The 24,170-nt window shown below is 30.7% G+C and overlaps 4 protein-coding genes across 5 annotated transcripts in view; 1 reads left to right on the top strand and 3 right to left on the bottom strand.

The window, feature by feature from the left end:
* Positions 1–1,075, bottom strand: part of LOC102673607 (ejaculatory bulb-specific protein 3-like) — a 5,336-nt gene extending 4,261 nt beyond the window's left edge. Inside the window, exon 1 of the mRNA XM_006618232.2 lies at positions 448–1,075. Coding sequence (XP_006618295.1) covers positions 448–465 — 18 coding nt within the window. The 5' untranslated portion in view covers positions 466–1,075. The remainder of the gene's footprint in view (positions 1–447) is intronic.
* Positions 1,076–5,145: 4,070 nt separating this feature from the next.
* LOC102673466 (protein pygopus-like) lies at positions 5,146–9,000 on the top strand. 2 transcript variants are annotated; one of them, XM_031511728.1, is made up of 5 exons: positions 5,146–5,512; positions 6,142–6,439; positions 6,518–7,537; positions 7,627–7,772; positions 7,857–9,000. In XM_031511728.1, the coding sequence occupies exons 2-5, from the start codon at positions 6,224–6,226 to the stop codon at positions 7,975–7,977; spliced, it is 1,503 nt and encodes a 500-aa protein (XP_031367588.1). In that variant the 5' UTR covers positions 5,146–5,512; positions 6,142–6,223; the 3' UTR covers positions 7,978–9,000. The 2 variants fall into 2 exon arrangements, with proteins under 2 accessions (XP_031367588.1, XP_031367589.1); XM_031511729.1 differs by lacking the exon at positions 5,146–5,512 and adding an exon at positions 5,651–5,669.
* A 3,427-nt stretch (positions 9,001–12,427) lies between these two features.
* Positions 12,428–18,558, bottom strand: LOC102674653 (tubulin polyglutamylase TTLL13P). Its single transcript, XM_031511721.1, has 19 exons — positions 18,141–18,558; positions 17,742–17,954; positions 17,438–17,663; positions 17,300–17,367; positions 17,079–17,196; positions 16,889–16,990; positions 16,711–16,819; positions 15,768–16,046; positions 15,622–15,703; positions 15,260–15,550; positions 15,007–15,163; positions 14,836–14,936; positions 14,646–14,774; positions 14,352–14,577; positions 14,032–14,213; positions 13,724–13,958; positions 13,483–13,644; positions 13,079–13,413; positions 12,428–12,869 (listed from the first exon to the last, which is right to left on the bottom strand). The coding sequence occupies exons 1-19, from the start codon at positions 18,323–18,325 to the stop codon at positions 12,674–12,676; spliced, it is 3,396 nt and encodes a 1,131-aa protein (XP_031367581.1). The 5' UTR covers positions 18,326–18,558; the 3' UTR covers positions 12,428–12,673.
* Positions 18,559–21,554: 2,996 nt separating this feature from the next.
* Positions 21,555–24,170, bottom strand: LOC102672213 (ero1-like protein). Its single transcript, XM_006618221.2, has 9 exons — positions 24,071–24,170; positions 23,754–24,008; positions 23,375–23,578; positions 23,056–23,213; positions 22,779–22,964; positions 22,642–22,688; positions 22,214–22,562; positions 21,851–22,144; positions 21,555–21,735 (listed from the first exon to the last, which is right to left on the bottom strand). Exons 2-9 carry the CDS (start codon positions 23,877–23,879, stop codon positions 21,684–21,686), a joined length of 1,416 nt encoding a protein of 471 aa, XP_006618284.1. The 5' UTR covers positions 23,880–24,008; positions 24,071–24,170; the 3' UTR covers positions 21,555–21,683.

Genomic DNA, 24,170 nt, shown 5'->3' with positions numbered 1-24,170 from the left:
AAAAAAAAAAAAAAAAAAAAAAAAAAAAAAGAAAAAAATACGGATGCAAAAGTAGAAAATAAAATCGCAAGTATGAGTTCGTACGTAATAGTAGCATCGAAATCACCGATAATGGGCCGTTTAAACGTTATGCGATCTGTATTCGCGATACGTGGGTTTGATCGGGAAAAGTTGTAGATACGTGATACCCTTGTAAATATTCAAGGTAAAAGGACGATCAAGGCGAGGATATCGAATTCGCTGGTCGCGTACGGAGGCAACCATCCCTACGGGAACACCGAGCGAGTCCCATGGCGACGACAGGAATGGGAAGAGAGGGAAGAGAGAGGAGAGAAAGAGAGAGAGAGAGAATATCCCTCCGGATACTGCGAAACTTTAAATCACCGAGCGTACGTGTACACAGAGGTGCGCGTGTATCTACCTGTTGCACGTTCGTCACTCACTCACCTTGATTGCCGAAGCCATGTCGGGGGTGTTGGGGGCGTGCACGATGGATTTCCTGATAACGGCGTGAAGAAAAATGGTAGAAAATCGTCGAAGAAACGAAGAAGTGGTGGCGGGAGGGAGAGGAGAACGAAGTAAAAGCGAAATAAAAACTTATACGATCCTCTCACCGCAAAATCTCGGGACGCACTGGCCCGAAGATACCGTCCGTGGCCTTTCCTCCCCTTCTTCGCCCGATAAATACGAAAGTGTGTGTACCGAGCGACGACGCTACGATGATATATATCGTTGGCTCTCCGTCTCCTCGGCCACCTCGCTCGTGTAACCGGCCGGTTACGATGGTAGGGGAAACCGAGACGTGCGTGAGTGTGCGCACAGTACAGGTCGCACTTTTCCTTCCTTCGTTCTCGCTCTTCCACTTTGCTCCTTAATTTCCTGCGAGTCGTTGCGCTTTCTTTCTCTCTTTTTTCCGCTCGATCGCGCTCCAGTCGCGTCGCTCCACGCGCCACTCCACGCTCGCGTACGCTTTCCTTTCTTCCTCCAACGTTTCACCTCCTTCTCCACCTTTGACATTTCCCACCAATCGAAAACCGAATCTTTTCCATCTCTTTTTCTCGTCCCACTCTCGAGCAGCGGAGAACCTTGCTTTGCTTCGCCTTTGTTTCTCCTCCCGCCTCGGTCGACTTTGACGATCGGTTCGTCAATTTCGGGAAAAAGAATTCAACTTTTGATCAACATCGATCGTGACATATAACGATAATCTTTTTTTCTTCTCGTCACAAACAAATATTCCTTCGTTATCGATCTTTCAATGCGAGTTATCGATCATTTCAAAAACAAAAAAAGACGAGTTTTTTTTTTGCAACGAGACAAAGATGAGCGTTGTTGGAAACGATCCGACTTTCGATTTTTCATCAAAATCGGGCGAAACGAAGTCGGGCGAACGACAGGGAGAAAGAGAAATTCCGATAAAGCCGCGGATTTAACGGGCGATCGAGCCGACGGCGCAACCGGCGCCACGTTGGAACGTGTGTGTCTGTCCACGACGATAACAGCCGGCGAATTGGTGTGAAAAAAATCGGGTAAAAAGAATAACGATAGGGGTGATCTGCCGTAAAATACGATTAAACTGCTCACCGAACGTAGCAGAGGGAGAAGGAAAGTGTAACGAGATACCGATACAAGACGGAGAGAGAGAGAGAAAGAGAAAGAGAGAGAGAGAGCGGATCAGCTAAAGTCCCGACCCGCTATCGAAACGAAACGAAACGAAGTGATACGAACGCAGCGACCGAAAAGAGAGATTGTGCCTTGTATCGATAAAGATTACACAGGCAGAATTCATTCGTCGATCTACTTTTCGATCCGACGGGATACCGAGATTCGAAGCTTTTGCGGCATCCAGAGAATTTCCTCCATCTACGCACCTTTTCCCTATCCCTATTTTTCTCTCCCTCTACTTTTTTCATCTCTCCATCATCCGACCTCCCTCCTTTCTCTTTCCTCTTTTCGGTGATTCGTTGTCGAGCGTCGTTTGAATAGACGGATTTCGCTTTTCGAGGCTCGATTCGATCGAGACGAAATTCATCGAACGATACGAAGAAAAGAGAATCGAGGGATTGACGCGGTTGACGAGTACGTCAGTTGACGTACTTCCTCGTCGATTTTCGTTTATAAATATAAAATTATACACGAATCCGTGTTTGACGAGACGAAATAATTTTCGCGTTTCGAGAGATAGAAATATCTTTGCAAAAAGAAAAGAAAAGAAAAGAAAAGAAAGTCTTTGTATATATGTAGGAAATAATTCGGCAAACTGAAATGTTTGGACATCGAAGTATCGAGTTTCCAAAGTCAAGCGTCACGCGCACCGGTGACTGAAATTCAAGACGAAATTCAGCCATTGTTTACATCATCTCGGAAGGACACGCGTATACGAAATTCCTTATACCGACAATCCTTAACTGACAAGTAACGTGTATCGATCTATCCTTGTCCATTACAGACGAAAATCAAGATTCTTTTTTCTTTGATTTCTCACGTATTTGGATGTTTCAGTCAAAGATTTACAAATTTCTTTTTTTGTTACATTAAGAGAGAAAAAAATCGATTCTCGTTAATTTCGTTTGAACCATGGCAACGTTACGGATCACCGTTTCTTCACTTTCACTGCTTTCGCCGAGCGTGGTTAAAACAGGAAACGACGACGTAACATCTCATCTTGTTTTGCTCGAAGTTGTTATTACAATAATTGCATAGCGTAAGATTCGCTTCGTTTCGATCGAATACGTTCTTCATTCAAGCAATCTTCTTTGCGAATTATTATAAATAGCAATAATAAAAAAAATGATGAGTTCACGTTCTATAATTTGCTTTTAAATAAATTTCAAATATCTCAATTATTTATAATTGATATATGTATTCGAGATCGATACGCTTATCTTCTATAACGTTATTGGTAAAAAAGAAGAAAAAAGAATAAGTATTTTAATAAGATTGTTTTTAATGCAATCCCAAACTTTCTTATATTAGAAATTCCAAGATGAAAGTTCATAGAATACGTTACGGTCCGTTAAACGTGCGCGTCTATTGATTCCACGAGAGAAAGTGGAAAAAGTCTAAATCTCTGGCTGAAAGCAGCATAAAAGAACTACGTTGACTATGTTTATCTCGAGAATATAATTATTATTAATGACGAAAAGGAAATCAACGTTGACTATCAATTGAATCGCGCTCGAGATGCGCAAGCGTTTTTGATTTCTCGAAGCTTTCGGCGATGACATTGATCGAAATCACGCACGGAAAACGTATTTTGCTATGCTTTCAGAAGTGCAATCGAACGCAGCCGATGGACACTGACACGAGACGATAACGCGTAAAAATTGGTCCGGCATCAAGCCGCAATGCTCGCCTTGTTCCTGTCAGTTTGAACAATCGCCACTGTAATTTCGCTCGATCGCGCTCCCGCTTTATTGCCGAATCTCTAACGCGATGGACGAAAATTGCTCCGTCGAAATACCCGTTCGATGCCGATCTTTGTATTCAACGCGTTTCACCGATAACTAATGGATACCATTATTCCCTGAAACTGATTAGATTAGATTTTAAAAATAATAATCTAATAATCCGTATTTTCAATCTAAAATATGTTTAAGAAAACATACAATATAAATTTTTCAAAAATAATAATTTTCATTAAGATACGTATTTTCGTTCGAAACATGATTCGTTGTGAAGATTGCAATTATGAATAATTCAAGAAATGAAAATATGAGTAAGTACTTACTTATATAGTAACAAGATAGAGGATGAATCACGAACAAACTTTAAACATGAACGTCAACAAAATCTGATCGAAACGCGGATTCTTCGATGCATTCTCCTGATGAAATGTTCACCGGTAACTGGCGGCTTCCAATAATTCGCGCAAATCGCTCGTTCTTATTCAAGACACGCGTATGCGCACGGCAGATTGATTGGCATGCCGTATTTGTTTGGGAAATGCTGCTATTTGTAGAATCCATTTGCGTCGTTCTTCAATTGCCACATTTCACGACCTTCCAACAAACTTTCGACCCTTTGTCTTTTATCCTTTCCCTTTTTTTCCTCGTTTCATGATCATTGCTTTTTTTATCCATCTTTCAAATTTTGCATTTTTTTCTACCAAAAATATTCATATCTTTCACGATTATTATTTTTGATTTGTGTCATTTCTGATAAATAAACTGTAAATATTTAAAACATTAATCATAAAATTACTTATAATTTTCTATTTAAAAAATAAATATGTTAAAAATCTTTTTTGAAATTTAAAAATCATAAGATATATTATATCTTGACTGTTACGAACAAAGCGCGGGAATTTATTGGAATTTTCAACTTGAACGATACTTAAGTTTCATTTTTACTTCATTCATCGCGCCTAATAATGAATAGTTCATTTTTTTCTTTCTATAAATCCTTATCAAAATAAAATAATTTATCTTTATCAGAATTTCGTGAAACATATTACGAGTAACTACGAAGTAACTATCCGCAGTAGATATGCGCGCGCGCGAAATCCATTTTCCAGTTGTTAAACCCCGCTAACTTGCTAATGTAACTCAAATAATTAAAGTGACGTGTACAGGCTCTACTCTGAGGTTACAGAGGCAACTCTTGGATCTAATGCGAATGGAAGATATCTATAACGCGTGAAACTAGTAAGTGAAAGAGCGAGAGAGAGTGAGATCGGGAAAGGAGGAGAAAAGGAGAGACAAAGCGAAAGAGAACGAGAATTTCAGAAACACTGGTAATAGCACTGTCAAAATAACGTATGTTTTGTAACATAATTCATAACAAACTAAATTGTTCTATCTTAGGTAAACTTCTCATTTACGTACTTCTCATTTACATATTTCTATTCTTAAATTATTGGCTTGAATTGTGAACGTTTAATAAATTAATTCCGAAATTAATCACATAAGCTTCTTCATTTTTCGTTGATTCTTTACATTATTGTATGTTCAATATCGTATATTGCAATCATATAAATAATTTTTATAAATAATTTCAGAAAAGCAAACTATTTTTAATTCATGGAAAACTATATTGATTAACTTTCATTTACTTATAAAAACTAATATAATTTTTATAATAAATTAAAAGGAAATCATCGCGATAATATGAAGTTATCTTAATATGTTGATTGTTCCGATGTTACAGGAATGTAGTTGGTAACGCCATCTGCGGAATGCACCATGCAGCATTCTTATGCGAACAATACAACTACAGGGACACGCGTAACGCAACAATGGCGACCTGAAACATTGGCGTGCGTTTCCTTGCTCCATATACTTGTGACATCTCGCCAGTGTTTACTGTATCTTTTTTTCATATTCGTGAATGTGAAATACATTCTTGCTACCGTAAAATATGTGACTAGTGAATTAGACAAACAAAAAACGAGAAATTGTGCGGAGCCAACAGTTAAAGTTAGTTAGTCGTAGGACACAATTCAATGGTGTTGGTCTCTGCCGAAAAAACGGGAAAGCCATGTATACATACATATCCTGTAAACTATAATGTTCTGGTAAATATAGGGATTATTATTATTTTTTATACTTTATATTTATCTTGATCGCATATATTTTATATACTGTTGATAATAAATGATACAGAAGTGTGTAGGTTAGGTTGATCTGAAGAAATTGACATCGGCAGATTTTATTTTGCTCTCTTTTAAAAATATAATCTAATTTTTTTTTTTCGTTATTTCTATTATTTTTGATGCATTCTCGTTCAACGTCATTTATTAATTTATTTGAACGATAGTTAATTAACTAGAAAATATTGAAATATTTCGTATTTACACTAGTATACAAACTTTAGTAATTTATAATTACGTATATATAGATTTGAAAATTTAATAACATATAAAATAATAAATATAAAAATAATAAAGATAAATAGTAATAAAAATAAAATATATACATAATATATTTATAAACCACAAAATGTCTTAATATAATTGATATATTTATAGGGATTAAATTTTATATATGTATTTTATATGCATAAATATTTGTTTCATTACTTATAAATCTTTTTAAAATAAATAAAATAAAACAAATAAAATATATTGTATATATTCTATATATAATTATTATATTTAAAGATAATTAAATATAACAAAATATAATTTTTTTTTTTAAATCTTAGTGGAGAAATAGTGAATACTTACCATCAAAATCTACTGTGGTGCTGATACGGCATGTTGAAATAAGGGAAGCGAACGAGGGAAATGAGCCACAATATTGCAGGCATGCCACCCTTTGCAAGGATGCCTTTGGGGGGTATGGGTATGGGTGTGAATATGGGTCCTAGTGCCCCACATCCTGAATCTTCTGCTCACCCTCATCCTCCACCACCACCACCTACAGGTGCCAATCCAAAAAAGAAGAGACGTACAAATGCAAATGTTGCTCAACCACCTCCGCAACAACCTCCAACAGTACAGGTAATTTTTTATTAGTTCGTATTGATAATAATCAATTTTCATTTATTTGTAATATATTTAAAATATATATATTTTTAGGATTTACTACCTCCACCTTTAACCGGTTATGGAGATACAATAGTAGCTAGTAATCCTTTTGATGATACACCACCGCAAACTACACAAACACCAATGATGCATGGTGGACCACCTCACATGCATCCTCATCACCCACATCATATGAGTGGACCACCTATGAGAGGCATGAGTCCTTTAACTTCAATAGGTGGAATGAGTCCTATGATGCCACACAATATGGGAAGTATGAGTCCAATGGGAAATTCGCCCATGACAAATCACATGAATCATATGGGAGCAATGTCTCCCATGAATCATGCACCAATTGGTGGTATGAGTCCAATGAATAATATGGGTCCAAGTATGCCACCTGGCCCAATGAATACTATGAACAATCATATGAATATGAGTCACATGAGTAATTCTCAACTTAGTGGTCCACCCATGGGTAGTCCAATGAATAATATGAACAGTGGACCAATGGGTAGTCCAATGAATAACATGGGACACAGTATGGGAAGTCCTATGGGTGGTCCATTAGGATCTCCTATGAATACAATGGGAGGATCGAATCATATGCCTAATGGACCAATGAATATGAATAATATTAATAGCCATATACCGCCCAATAGCCCTCTAAATGGACCATCTATGAACAGCGTAAATAGTCCATTGGGACATAACGGATCTCAAACACATCCAAATCATATGGGTAATAATCTTAATAATTTAGGAAGACCGATGAATGGACCTATGACTACCATAAGTTCAATGGTATCCAACAATTTGAATATGAGTGGTCCAAATCAAATAAATAATATGAATATGGGTGGACCACCAATGAATAATATGTCTAACATGAGTATTAATCATCATAATCAAATGAGTCATATGGGTGGTCCAATGGGTACAATGTCTAGTAATATAGGAGGTGGTCCACCAATGGGTCATCCTATTAATATGGGAGGTTCGATACCACCTCATGGTTTTCAAGGTCCACCAGGAATGGGACCAAAACCAATGCCAGTTTCTGCAGGAAAGGTAAATTATTTTCTTCGTTTTGCGAAGATTTGTTACATTTCAATAAATGATTTATTATTCTAAATATGTTTATTATTTTAATATTACAGATATATCCTCCAGATCAGCCAATGGTATTTAATCCACAAAATCCTAATGCTCCACCCATTTATCCTTGTGGAGTGTGTCATAAAGAAGTACATGATAACGATCAAGCAATTCTTTGTGAATCAGGTTGCAATTTTTGGTTTCACAGGTATATAAAAAATTATATTCTCCTTTTTATTTAATATCATATGAATTTATATATATCTAATATAATAATAAAAATTTATTGTAGAGGATGCACAGGATTATCGGAAACTGCCTATCAATTATTAACCGCAGAAGTTTATGCAGAATGGGTGTGTGACAAGTGCTTACAATCGAAAAATATACCTTTGGTTAAATTTAAACCATAACACTTCTTAACTCGTCGTATATGCGACATACGAGTGACTCTTTGTTAGCGTTTACATCTTGTACACGCACACATGCGCGTGCAATTGCACACAGATAAACACATACGGTATACATTAATGCATGAGCGAAATCATGCATATAATATAAACATACGCTGTTTGTTAATATCTTAGCTTTAACTTGTTGAAACATTAGGGTATCACTATGAGTCATATTGGTGAATGAGATGGCAAAAACAGCATATAGTATGTTCGAAAGTTGCATTACTTTTTAAGTATGTTTATGACAAATAGATTCATCTGTTTAAAAAGTTATTTATCATTTAATTTTTAATGTTACAAATCTATTTTCAATCGTCCTAATCATAAATATGAATGTAGAAAATATATTAATTTAAACAAAAAATTTTGTTAAATATTATATGATCGATGATGAATCATTCAATTTCAAATTATATTTAATTCAAAATTAAAAAATAATTATACAGATTTTTTTACACACAACTAAGTTAAATTATATTTTTATGAAATAGAAATAAAATTGATTAAAATTGATTTGATTAAAAGAAATAAATGATGTTTTATAATGATGATATTATCATATTTATGTTGCTATTATATAACGTCATTTAATTTCTTCTTCTAAAATCTTTTCTATTTCTATTTTAAAGATGTGTAGTAATTATATACTTCCGCTCAGTTGTGCAAAATATTTCTGTATGCATATAAAGAATAAGAAAATATTCATATATATATTTTATGGACGATGAAATTTTACTGGAATTTTATATTAATAAGAAATTGAACAAATACATACTTTGTTTATTTTATTTAGGTTTGGGTGAACGTTCCTGATAAACTGTAATTGTTATTCAAAAGTAATTAACAGTACATATTAACTTTATTAATAATTTCTAGTTATGTCATTGTCATTTATCATCAGGCTCGTTACGTTAATTAAGAAAATCCAAAGGATAAAAGTGGTACTTTTATAAAAAGTGAAATTTGCACACTTAACAATTGTTTAAGAACAAAATAATACAAATTCCAAACAATGTAAATTTTTCTAATTAATGCGATTATAAATATTCATATCTATCTTCGAATATCAGAACATCAGAGAATTCCTAAATCCATTTTTTTGTATAATTAAAATAACATCGAAGTATTTTGAGTTTTTAAAGGATTTGATTAAAATATTAATAAAATATTGACTAGAATATCGATACAATTAAATATATGCAATAATTACTTTTAAAGATACTATCTCAAAATTGTTTTTTGTTTTTAAATATTACAAATGAAAATAAGATTTTTGCATTTTTATATTGCAAATATTTTAGTATAAACCATGGTCAGTTATTTTCGAAATATATTAGAGTTAAAGTTTAAAATATACTCAAAATGTAAATAGAATCAATACTATAATAATAGAAAATTTTAATATTATACATAAGAAGAAATATTTCTATATTTTTACAATAATCAATCAAAGATTTTTTTTCTATTATCATTTACGTAAGTGATAAGAAAAAAAAGTAAAGTTTTTTTAATCAAAATTAAATTATTATTTTTTACCATGGTTTATACAGAAGATTAATTCAACAAATATAAGTAACAAATTTTTTATTTATATATATTTATATATAATATATTTTGGAAAAAAAACGACAAAAATTCAAATTGGCTTCTTATATTTTCTTTGCATTATATTTAAAATAATATAATATACAAAAAGATTATATTTATTCATGCAAAAACATAAATTTTAAAATCATAAGAATCATTGATATTAATAAAAAGTAATTTGTATAAAGAAATATTAAGAAGATAAGAAAATCGAATCATTGTTATAAGAAAAGTATCTAAAATATATAGTTCATTTATATATTTAACAAATCTGTCTTTTTTTGATGCAATTATAATTTAATAACAAAATCCCGCAAATATCAATTAAACTCAAGATACTTCGTATACATGTCAAATAAAATCATATATTTAGTTGCAATAATAAAATTTGTGCACATATTCACACTAATACACACATATTACATTCACGCTCTTCTTCAAGTTAAGATTTATTGTTACATTTGCCACAGACTTTTGATGTCAGTATATTCAGAAAGAACTGAGTATTATATCGACGTGAATGATTAAGTGAAATGCAGTGAAAAAAAAAAAAAAAAAAAAATTAAATCCCGCCGGGGCCAAACCCAAAAAAAAGCCAAGGGGTTGAAAGGTTTAAAAAAAAAAAAAAAAAAAAGAATTGAATTCCGTCGGCAGCTAACCCAAAATTAAGTCTACGGATTGTATAGTTATAAACATATATATATATATACGTATACATACATATATGTATGTATAGATATATATACACATACACACACAAATATATATAAATATAGCTAATTATCATTTTACTGTTTGATGCCTGTATTATACGGAGGACTGATTTTGAAAATTTTAAAAATATCAGATTGAATGGTTTCTCTAATACCCACAAATTCTAATAAATTCTAATAATTATTCTTTTATTCAGTTTTCAAGTTTACTCTCCGTGTAATCCACGCTTTAATCTTGTTTTATTGTAATCCTTTCTAACAAATATTATACATGAGTAACGTACACAGGATCCTACATAACTACATAATGCTCATATTAGTATTACAACGAATAGAATACCATCTTCACATATCTTCATTCTATATTTTGTCATGTCGTGGAGGCCGAAGGGTCGTGGTCACGCTAAAAATCGTTAACGTTGCTTTTTTTCTCTATTATGAAAAATTATATATGGGAATGCAGGGGATTAAGCGAATAATGAGAGAAAAAATGTTACTCAACGTGGGACGGGGAAACGGTGTGTAAACGGAAATGATACTAGATAATTGGAGGATCAAGGATAATGATTTTCTAGTACAAACGAATAAATCGTAATTTAAGTAACTACTAGTAGTGTCTATTTTCCAGAGATAATTTATATAAGTTATATCGTTTGCGAACGAAACCGTTATACGATCGTTATACGATCATCAAATACGATGCACGCCTAAAACATTATGTCTAAATGAAAAGAAAGAATCTTTGACTTATATTTAACGGTAGCTTAATCCCTGTATAATTTGTTAAAAACAAATGCATTTCATATGTGTCTGAATGTTTGTCTCATTATATTACCTTTAAGTTTGATCACCATAACCTTGTTTTTCAGCCTTTTATTCTTAAAGAAAAAAAACAAAAAATAGAATATTCTCCCGAAGTTCTAAGCGTAAACGATCTAGAGATCAAAAATTTCACGAAAATGTATATTTATCACGCGATACAATATTAGATAAGTGTCTGAATATACATATATAAATAATATTCGATTTTTTTATCATCTTTAAAATATTTGTAGAATTTTGGCGAATGTTTTTCCATTCGTTTGTGTACATAGGTCATTTACATTCTTTCATCAAAGGCAAACACAATAATGAAAAAACGATACAAAATGAACGTATCAATTATGCGTGCCTCCAATTTATTGTATCAAATTTGTAAATATTTTCTGTATCGTGTTAAGAAATCAAAAATACGTTGAATGCGTGTCGCGTCATTTATTTTTGCCTAGACGCATAAAAAAGCGATAGAAAAAAATAATATTTTTTATTCTTTTCTTAGATAATTATTGTACATTTAAATTAACAATTTGAATATGATTTGATATATGAGGAAAATTTCAGCGTTTCGAGACACGCAATTTAAATGCAATACTTCAATTATTATTATTGTTAGTATGATTAATATTATTTACTATTTTATCATTTTTGTACATTACTATGTTCGAGATCAATATTTATCACTAATAATTGAATTTTTATTCATTATTCATTTTAACGCTTTTGTATATTAAATAAGCGTTTAAGAAATGCATCATAATGAATCGGTTGTTGATTTTCAACGTGAAATTTTTTTATCATGGGAAACAAATTGAAAACGGAAAATAATTTAAAAAAGAACTTTTTTTTTTGTTTTAAACGTAAGATATAATAATAGACAAAGAAATATGACCGTATTATTATGATCGAAAGATATACGTAATAAACTTTTTCATAAATGATTTTTTTTCATGTAAATGTTGACATACATATATAAATACATGTATATATAAATATATAAGTATATAGCTATATATGCGTATATTTGTATATATACATAGTACATGTCAACAATAAAAATTATATTGTAGATACATATTACATGTATATATATATATTATTATTATTACTATAAAAGCGTGTGGTTATATTCTCAATTATCTGAAACGTGTATATATTTATATGGCATTTTAAATAACAAATCCATATATCATGTTGATTTTTACATTATTATATTTGTATATATATATATGTATGTGTGTGTCTTGTGAAACATTATCCGTTCATTTAAAAACACAAGTAGTTCAAAGTGATAGTTTATTTTCTTAATTTAATATATCAAAATGTTTGATCTTATTATTTATAATAATTGAGTATTTTTCCTTTTTTTTTTCTTTTAATGAAATTTTAAAAAAAGTAGTACAATTTAATATTATAAATTAACGGAATTGTTAGAAATTACTTAAAATAGCAATCATGAAATACAGTTGTGTCCAAATGTGTATTCGATTCACATTATGTCTCTCTCGTAAGAATGTTCATTAAATCATAACGCGTACTTATGAAAATTTAAGATAGAACTTTTGTCGTTTTTCAAGTGTATGAAGACGTACAATATTCGATAAAGTACGAGCAACGTGAGCTTTCGTAATTCTACAGTTTCGATCTTTCGAATTCATATCATTTATCCAAAATTTCTTTGGTATGTTTGGTCGAATATAAACCGGTTTTTCGTTACAAATTACCTTGAAATCTGTAAATCGAACAAATTGTTTTTGTATTCGTTTTTCCAGAATTCAAACGTATACCTCACCTCGCATATAAAAATTTTTTGTTTTTTAAGTTCATGAATGCAAAATTATCGTCCATCACTTTACCCTAGAGAAAATAAACAAGACACATTTACATAAGAATTAAAATAAGAAACAATTAAATTTCATGGAACATTATCTACTTTACTTGCTTTCAGGCAAAATTGCGATGATTGATTTATCCATGGTTCATATCTTGTCTCTATTGCAGAAGAGTGAATGTGACATTTGTGTCTACAAATAGATGCACTTCTGCTTATGTTATCTGTATATCCAAGTCTTCCGTACAACCCATATTTTTTCTCGTCGATAGCTCGTAATGTACCGTTCTTCTTCATTGCCATATATATTTGCTCCAGCATTCCATAACTCTTAATCAAGAAATCCCGTTGTGCTAATGATGTAACACGTTCTCTTTCCTCAGATTCACAAATAATCTCTGGCTCGAACGAATGTGAAATATTATTTGAAGCCGTCTGCTTCTTTATCTACAATATCGTTTTTAGATAAAATTCAAACTCGTTTTTTACAACGATTTGTTATTTTCAAACACTGACATGTAAACAAGAATTATTTTTTTTCGATATATTCATAGATTTACTCTTCTCCAGATCATTTGTTATTGTATTCTTCTGCGTCGCGTTTGGACTCTCTGAATGTAACTTCGAATCACTGCATTTACCAGAAATCTTCTTATTTTCTTGTTCCTTCATTTTCACCTATCAATCGAATGAGAATTTCTTGTAAATCAATGATCAATCCGTTCGTCAAATAAATTTTGTGAAAATGAAGAAACACCTCATTTTCTTCCTTTTGGATCCTCGATGCTTCCTCTCGAGCTCTAGATGCCGCAGTATCTTGATATACGGATATGTTAGTTTGCTTAAAAAATGGTTCGTATTTTTCACAGTCGGAACATGGATAGATCCTACGGAAATTGCCCATATGTTCTTCCTCCCATTTAAATTGCTTTTGGAGATAATCTTCCTCCAACTTTTCTGGTTTCGATGTCGTACCGATCGAATCGTTCGTACTACGTGAAATCGTTGAAACGATCATTTCGTTCACAACAGCTATTAAATTTAAATATTTAATCATTAACTCACTTGCTATCCTTAGAATTTATTCCCTGAAGCAGCCTATCCCTAACTCGCTTTCTATCTTCTTCGATAATTTTTTTCTTGTCGCATTGTTGAAAATTCAGCATTTCAAATGTATTCATCAACAGACCCTCCTTTATATCCTTATCGATTTGTGCATCTGTATGAAAACTCGGTGAATGATTAACCTATAACATATTTATTTCCCCTTCCCCTAAATAAATATACTTTGCTTACGTGTGCATATATGTATGCATACATATGTATATATATATATATATATATATATATATATACATATATTTTTTTTAGTGCACTATCGTTACCTCTAAAAGATATGGTTTTAGTTTCCAATCGAGTAACACGTCGAAACCGAGTAACTCGAAACACGCGTATGTTTTATCGTGTGTAGGAAAACACGTATGATAACTATGTTTCAAAATAGGATATGCCGCCAAAATGGTTTTTATAATGATTTCGTCGATTTTACGCCACATTTCATCCACATCGATATCTTTCATTTTAAACCACTTATTCAAAGTTGATATTTTCCTATATTCAAAAGATTTCCAGTCATTTTGAAGAAAATAAGCAACAAAATATCGTTTAAAAAAACTAACCTTTTGCTACCAATTTCGTCGTCGATTACATACATTCGACTATGTTTATTCACGGCATAATTAGTCAAGTGCATAAAAACGTTGGATGTGTTGTGACCGGTGGGTTCCTTATATCTACTCGTGGCAAATCTGAAATGAAATATATTTAAAAGTTACAACAAGAAAGGACGTAAATTGATGCGATTATTACCTCGCAAGACCATCATTGTACACGTAAATTCTAAGAGGATCGCAGGAGGTGAGCAATGCATAGATACGAAGATCAAATTTGTAACCGTCTACCAGGAAGGGCTACAGATAGGAATGATCTTCATTAAAAGAAAAGTATAAACAAACTGTTAAATTGAAAATACTCGCATACCCTGGCCACGTAAACTTGGCAAATCATGCGCTCGCTCGGTTTAACATCTCTCAAGTTTTTTGTCAAGTAAATGCCACGTCCTTGACACCCTGTATCAGGTTTAATGATGAAAGTTTTCGAGCGTCTTAATTTCGCATAGGCTATCGCTTCTCCGTGGCTAAACATTTTGATCGACGGATAATGCAAACATTCTTCTTCGTGTCAACAACAAATAAATAAGGTTAAGTTTTGAAAAAGAAGATAACGTTCTTACTCTGCGGGAAAACACCATGTCTTGGGGAAAAAGTTATAATCTTTTGGAAAAAGCTTCAACATGCGATTCAAGTTTCGAGCTAATAAATCCTTTCTACAGATTTCCGTCATTCCGGGGAAATGATTAACCTTTTGATATCTCTTCATATCTTTCGCCCGTTCCACGCTCACGCTCAAATCTGTCCAGTAAAGATTCCAACTGCTATCCTCGGTAACTTCTTTCATTCCAAAACGAGCTGCTACTCGTCTCACCGCGTCGTATTTACAATTACTCGTACATATCGTCAAATATCTTTAATAATAAATACGAGAGAACAAAAAGAAATAATATTATGTGCGATTTCTTTGTAAATAATATCGTACCTTCGTTTTTTCTTTTTCTTCTTGATCGAAATTCCTTCCTTTCTTGACTCGACATCGTCGGTATCCACAAATGACAAATCACCTATAAAATTTTACATAACAGACACTACGTGATACAAATATTATTTATTATCGAGATTAAATACCTTTCTCATCTTTTTTATCCGTTAAACATTTGGGTATAATTGGTTTTCGATCATTTTTATTCGAATCGGTAAATGAAATAATATTTAATGAAGTATCAGATACAACTACGAGTTTTTTGCATCGATTTCTGTATACAGTTTTACATGATCGCACTTCGGTACTTGAATCCGATTCACACGTGATCTCGCCACTTTTTTTTATATCACCAGTTTCGTTCTCGCGCACCACCATCAAAGGACGTTTGTTGTTGCGTTCGATGACGTTCATGACCGGTGTATCTCATTATTTTAAACGATCTCTCGTTGCATGGTATTAATTTGATTACAAATCAAATCAGATCTGCATTATACAAATACGTGGCTTCGTCAATTTTATTTCGAATGCGAAATCGGCTACTTAGATAAAGATTAAACTATAATAATATCCTTGGTGAAAAAGATGATTCGACTATGATCAATTTATTGGCGTACGAGAAACCGAAATTCGGTTCCATTTACAGAAATGCCCCTCCCAAAATCTGTTTTACATATCGTTCCACGCCTCAATTGTTTTTCCATTTCTCGAGGCAAGAAGACAGACTCGACGGAAATTTGATTTTATCCGAATCTCGACTCGTATTCTAATTTCGATTCAGTGTAAAATTAATCTGAAAGTTTTTAAGCAAATATCCGTGCGACGACGCAGGTTAATCAATGCTACTGCGGTTCAGTTCACGCAAAACTTAGCTCGAGAATTGCTTCATTACTTTAATTACGGCGCAATATAACTGCATAGAATTCGTATACTAATAAAAAGAAGTCATATATTTGTATATATATATATACGAAACGAATAGGTCAATCACAAATAAAATTTCGTTGTGCGATAAAAACATATAAAAAAAACCATATTCGATAAAAAAATTGTGTTATTCTCTATTGCTTATCTCTCTTTAAGATTTTTACAGATTCGATTTCAACCTTGTCATATCCTTTATAATCTTCACAATATTTAAAGCACATCCCCAACTTAACGTCACGCCGCTTCCTCCGTGTCCATAATTATGAATTATCTGTAAATGAATTAAATGAATTTCAATTAATCGAAAACTTTACAATCGATATTCGTACAAATTCGATACCGTAACTTGTCTCCCGTTGGAAGAACGGCAAACTTCAGTCTCTATGCGAACTTCGTATCTTCCAGGTCTAAGACCAACCCAATTTTTTGTTATTTTCGCATTCTTTGAATAATACAAATATTATTATTATATAACTAATTATTATTATTGCATTGCTAGTTCAAAAATAAAAATTTAATCAAAGCTATACCTTTAGAGCGGGCAAAATTCGACAACATCCATTGTGAATAAATTCGAAATCCTCTTTCCGCGGAGTGCAATCCAAATCATTTTCTTGATGCGTACCGCCCAATACTACGTTATCGATACTTTCAAAAAGACATATAAAAAAAAAAATAATAAATTAATAAAAACTACAACGTAAATAAATAGAAAATGATTTTTAATATTCAAAATTCATGATTCGTTTACTTTGGTATTATGTAATTTCCATGCTCGTTTTCTTCCAAATATCCGTGCATTATCCAGGATGCTGTCACCTTAAATGATAAGATTTATTTGACAAATTTTAACACCGCGGTAACACGTTCACTGTAAAACGCTACCAACCCTAGCAACTTGACCTCTGATAGATATAACGGCATTATCATCCACGAGTTCACGTGCACCAAAACCGCTGCAATTTATTATCAAATCGTATCCATCATCGATCAATTCGCATAGCGTATGTATTTTTCTTTTTCGAACTTCTCCGCCCGCTTCGAGAAATCGTTTGGTTAACCAAGGCAACATACGAATAGGTTCGCAAGTATACGTCAAGAACATCCACGCATGTCTATAAATTGATAACTCGAATCAGTCGTTTACCATAACGAATAAAATATTAAACAAATTAATTTCATTAACACTGTACTTATAATTGGCATTGCATTCGGTATTCAACTCTTTCAATTCGTTCGAATTTAGCTTGTGCGCACCGTATACCAATTTGGTCCAACTCAAATCGGGAAATCCATCAGGATTATTGGTAACGCGATATATCGGTAGCAAGGAAAGCCCGATATCAGATGCTAAGCCCGCTTTCCAAAATTTTTCCAACAATCGATGCGTAATTCCAGCCCATTGTCTGCCAGTAGTACAATCCGTAATTATGTGAAATTAAATTAATCTTAAACTCTAATAATACTTTCTCCTTCGATTTTAAACTCGTGTTGTTTTCACACAACGTGTTCTAAGTACTTACGTGTACGTACTTCGTTGTTCGAACTATATGTGAATTATCTGACGTCAGAGATATGTGTCAAATACTTACGATATTTTGTTATAAGGAGTGATCCCGAGAAGATAAGGAGTCCAAAGACCGGCGCTTCCTTCGCCAGTGGTGTTCGGTGACAATTTATCCGCAAATATATGCACTTCGAATTGTGGGAAAACGTTTTTCACCGCAAACGCACTTGTTACGCCGATCACACCGGCGCCTACCACTGCCACCCGCATATTTTGAAGATAAATCTAATTAACGCGGCGGATATCAAAGCGCAACTGCATCGAAACAACGTTCGTTTAAAATATAAATATAAAAAAATATAAATCGAATCACTTAAACGATATGATATCTTTGTATTCATAAGTCGCGATATTTACTTGTTGTTCAACACTCAAAACGTTTTTTTCAAGATAAATTAAAAAAAAAAAATCGATTAATTAACCATGCAAATTAACGACATTAAAAATAATCTCGTGCATGAAACTCGGGTATTGTATTAAATTTTTTTTATCCCCCCCTTAAATGACACGTTAGAATACAAAAGTGAGTGTTGTTACGTCCGAAAAATTGTACGATTTTTTTTTTTATATATATCGAAGATTACAATGAACTTACGATACCACATATTCTTAGCATAATGCCCCTGCACGGCTCGGCAATATTATGCTAGAATATGGGAATCGCGGAAGTCAGCGCGCGAAAAAACTGTATGTGGTAGTTGTGAAAAAAAAAATTACCATGTCGAAGTCCAAGCGATGTTCGTTTCGCGCCGCACCAACGATAAACGGAGCATAATACTTTAAATTTCGCGTCTCAAAGGTCTTATACTCTGCTTACCGATAGCACGACACACAATTTTTCGTTTTCACAGATACAAATGTTTTGCTCTCTCGTATATCCCTCGAAGTCGAAGAAACACCGAAGCGAACTTATTTACCTTTTATATAATAAGAGAAGAAGAATCACGTGACATTCGATCGAATTATTTTCTCGTAAAAAAGAAAATTTTTTGAAGTGGACGTTTTGACGTACGTTCCATCGACTAAACCCCGTACGCTTATCCACTACCTCCCACAAGACGGCTAACCGAAGTGCCTGATGACAGTTCATGGTACGGAGTATTTGTTTACATCACATATGAATACCCTAGACATAATATAGCCCGGAAATGCGATAAAGGGTGTAAATGATAGGATAGAAGGCAACGCATTAGAAGCCAGAACTGTTTCTCGTTATATGTTCCTTCCTTTATTCACGCTTATACCCCTTACTAATTCGAGAAATTAATTAACAATGTTATCCGAAAAACTTATAAATGTATATATTATGTCACGTTTATACGCGACTTTATACAACATTTACATCTACTCTATCCTCTTTCGATGCAAGTTTTTTTCTCTCTTAAATATGTTTATTTTAAAACTAAAACTTATTGAAACTTTCGTGAAATTTTCACAAAAGATTTTATTATAATTAACGTTAAACTAAATGTCGTAATTATGACATGCAACTTATCTTAAAAAATTGACGATTCAAAAATACACAATTTTATGAACGTTGCTTGTTCCAACGCGAGCGTGATGATAATAAGATGGAAATTTAATTGATTTTGCTGAATTAATAAAATATGTATGTGCTATTGCAAAACACCTGACTCGTTCACCAAGATCGTTACCAGGGTGGCCGAGGATTTTTCTTGACTGCGTTTGCGATGCGTTCGATGGGTTCGGATAACGGACACCTAAGCGTCTGTTATCCGAGAAGATTATCGACACGATGCGTTAATATTACATCGTACTTTGCGTACCAATGTTCGCTCGAAGCTTAAAAATAACTTAACCATTGATATGATTCTTATGATTAAAATGAAAAGAAATGATAAATTATAGAAGAATGTTCATTAAAGTTAAGAAATGATTTATTAAAAAAAGCAATGCAAAAATAAATAAAGTTAAAAACTGATGATAAAAAGAAAAATTGAAGGGAAACGTTTACTCATTACTTGCATGCAGAAACATTATGATTGAATGGAATGTTTGATAGAAGGGATAAAAATAATTTATGTTTGCATTTAAAAACAAAATATCGATAATATTTGAATTCATATATTATATTTGAAACCCGTTACCTTTTATAATCATTGATTTTCCATAGATATAAGCAGATTACATAAAAATGTTCAGGTTATAAATAAAATAATAAGAATTACATTAATTTCATGTACACACATAAAATATACATTTTTTTTAACGTTGTTAAATTTATATTACAATTTTCATATAATATAAAGAAATTTCACACTCTTCTTATAATATATAATTTATTTAGAATCATGTAATTAATTATGAATGTTAATAAGAAATTTTTTTATTCGATATATTTTTATAATCTACAATTTAATTGTAATTTTAATATGATTTCAAAAAACTGAATAATAAACTTATCTAACATCTAAATAAATCGTATAAATTCTGCATATCTAATTATCAAAATTTCAAGATTATTAAAGTCTTTTGAAATATACGTATATTGTTTTTTTTATATATATATTTAATTAAGAAATTAAAATAAATATTACTATTTTTATAATACGGAAAGAGTATGATGTACCAATAATAAATTAGATTTACGCATATATAATAATATTGTTACAAATTATTATGAATTATTATGAATACATAGAAATATAATATAAGTACACTGGTGTTTTCTCTTTGTATGTAAATTTGTCGGAAAATAATATGAAACTTTGCCATTTTCATTATAGCAATATTATAAAAACATAGAATATAAGATTTTTTAAAAAATGTATACATTACTATATAAAATTGGTTCATCTCGATTTTTGTAATGCATATCTTATTGAACATAACGCATTATAATCTATCTTTTTGTTATAATAATTTTTATAATAATTTTAATAATCAACATTATTTATGAATAAAACAATGTAATTGTAATAATCTACATTAATAATAATTTTCAATAAAAGAAAAGTAAATTTAAAGAAACAAGTTATAACTTAGACTTGATATATTTATATGTATATGTGTATATATACGTATATATATATATATAAAATATGTATATATATATAAATATATATATCTTTAAAAAAAATTTTAACGTTCATTGAATAAAAATTAGTTTTTTAAAAACTGACTATATACTTTTCAGAATTGATAGAAGACTCTTCTCTAAAGACAAAATATTTATCACAGATAGAGTTGAAGTTATCAATAAAATCGCAATAAAATAAGATAATACAATGATATGAGAATTGACATTATTTTTTATTAATTCAATCAATATTATATATTACTGGGTTATAATTTTTACTTGATAATATCAAATTATTTCTTATCTTAAATAAAAATTATATAAAAGATTATATATTAAACTTAATAACTTTTATTGCGACTTTATGCCGTATTTTAAATATGAATATAACATTTTTTAGCAATTTGTAACTGATAGATCCATTATTTTAAAAACTTACTATATAATCAAAGATTATATAAATCGATTTGTGTGATGTATTTTACTAGAGTGAGTTAATTATATAATATATTATCAATCAATATTCTGCTATCTTATCATTTGTCTAAATTTATCCAATTCAAAGATACTTTCTGACAATCTGCAAAATTTTTAAATAATTAATTATGTTTTCGATTAATAATTTTTCTCATCATATATTTTATAAAAATAAATTAAATATAACAATTAAAATTATTAACTTTTTTAAAGCTTACCTTCCAAAAGCATTTATAAGTGCAACAATTTCACTTCTTTCTAAAAAAAATTTCCTTCTATTAAAATTATTTAAAGTTGATTCCCATCTATCAAACTTTCCTGAGAAGAGAATTTTTAATGCTGTACCCAAACCATGTATTTGAAGTTTTCCCCATAATTTACATTTATCGCAACCTACACAATCCATAATACGAGAAATATTTCTAAAATGTTGCTTAAATTGGTCTTTTAATAATTGGGCTTCAGATCCGCCAGTAAACATGATGCTTTCATTGAAATGATCAGGAAATGATCTAAAATATATCTGTATTAGATATACAATTTATAAACATTTTATTTATTAGTTATAAAATTAATCTTACTTAATAATATTTAAAATATCATTTATTGCCAAACGAGTATCTTTATCTTGTGCTTTATTACCAGTATAATATTCTTCCCTTTCTAAATATGGTGCAGCTTTAGCTAAAGCTCTTAACTCTAATAAATAAGTAAAATATAAATTTTTTAACCAATTTGGACCTTCACTTCCTGTTTCCTCTGGTGAAAATCTTTTCTGAAATTCTTGTAAATTAGGGCCCCATTGGCCACCAGGTACTATTCCTAAATTGTCTTTTGATGATAATAAATATTTTGAACACAAATGTATATTAATACTAGCATGAAGTCCTGATATAACACGATAAAAAGCTCTTTTTTCCAAACACATCCCTGCAATAATAGATTAAAATAAATTTATAATATAATAATATCCATGATAAGAAATATATTATTAATTTAAATTACATACCATTTATTTTTGAAGACTGAATAAAATTATGTGGTGAATTTTCAGGTCTGTAATTAAACATATATGTAAAACGAAATATATATTTCACAATATATTATTCATTTATTTCATTTTCAATCATTGAAAAGAATACATACCTAAAACAATTTTCCATATAAATATTTTTCCATATTCTATGTGCACTAGGACCTTTATAACCTGTATATCTTTCAGGATTTAATAAAAGATCTACATATTCTCCAGGACTTGACTCTTTTACACAAAAATTATCTTGAGCATCATCATATTGTTGCCATAATTCAAAATCTTTGTAATTCTCTGAACTAAACAAAATATATAAAAATAAATTTGAAATTATATTAAATATTATATATTTATTTATAAATTCGTTAGAAATCTATAAATTTTCTTTACCTAATTGTTGTATTTAAATAACCAAGTTCTTTATTATGATCTTTCGCACTATATAAACAATCATCATACTGTGCTCTAATTTTGTATTTATCCATAGGATTTTCATTAAAATGAATATTTCTCAATGTATCTCCTTTTAAACCATCTGGAATATCTTCCTACAATCATAAAGATACATATATATAAATTTTAACAGTTTAAATTAATAATATTACATTATAAATATATATTAATCATACTCATTATATATCATTATATAATGCAATATTATAATATTTTCAAGTAATAGTTAAAAAACTCAAATTAATATATTACTTACATCTTGACAAGGTTGTACATGACAATATCTTATAGCACATTTACTATCATCAGTCCAAAAAGGACATTCATGGTTTAAATTTACTTTATAAAAACGAAAATAATCTTTGACTAGAAGACTCTGAACTCTTGGATAAATTTTCATATTATTAAAATAATCCACTGTATCCACATTGCAACTACAATCATCTATTGACCCTTTCAACTAAATGTTTATAAATATATTTTAATTTATTTAAAAATATAAAAACAATATTAAATTACATGTTAATGTACATTTTGCATACAAATAGTTAATAATGACAGATGTCATATTCTTGTAGGTTATGTATATTTTTTATGAAAAAATTTGAATAACGAGAAAACAATAAAAATAATACCTTACAGAAACATTGATCATTCTTTTCATTGTTTGCATTAAAATAATTAGAATGTACAATAGAAGGTGAAAATACGGTAAATAGTATCAATACTCCAAACATATTTTCACTGGATTCAATCTTCATGATTAAGTTCACTGGTATACTTTTCAATCACGTTTTGAAATTGATAATAAAATACCGCGCGTCCCCGCGATATTTTTCCACTTTTTATCACATCGACTAGTCTACGTGCTATTAGTAACGTAAATTTTTCTGTCAAAAGCAAACATTATTGACACTTTCATCATATTGTTTAATGTCCTACTAATACATATATTTATTTATACTTATAAATATTTTTTCTTATAATTATATATTTAAATAAAGATAACACATATTTCAAACAATTAAAATATTTTATTTTATTTATAATAA

The sequence above is a fragment of the Apis dorsata genome, unplaced genomic scaffold (assembly GCF_000469605.1).
Source record: "Apis dorsata unplaced genomic scaffold, Apis dorsata 1.3 scaffold_344, whole genome shotgun sequence".
NCBI lineage: Eukaryota > Metazoa > Arthropoda > Insecta > Hymenoptera > Apidae > Apis > Apis dorsata.
This window is presented reverse-complemented; position numbering and strand designations above follow the sequence as displayed.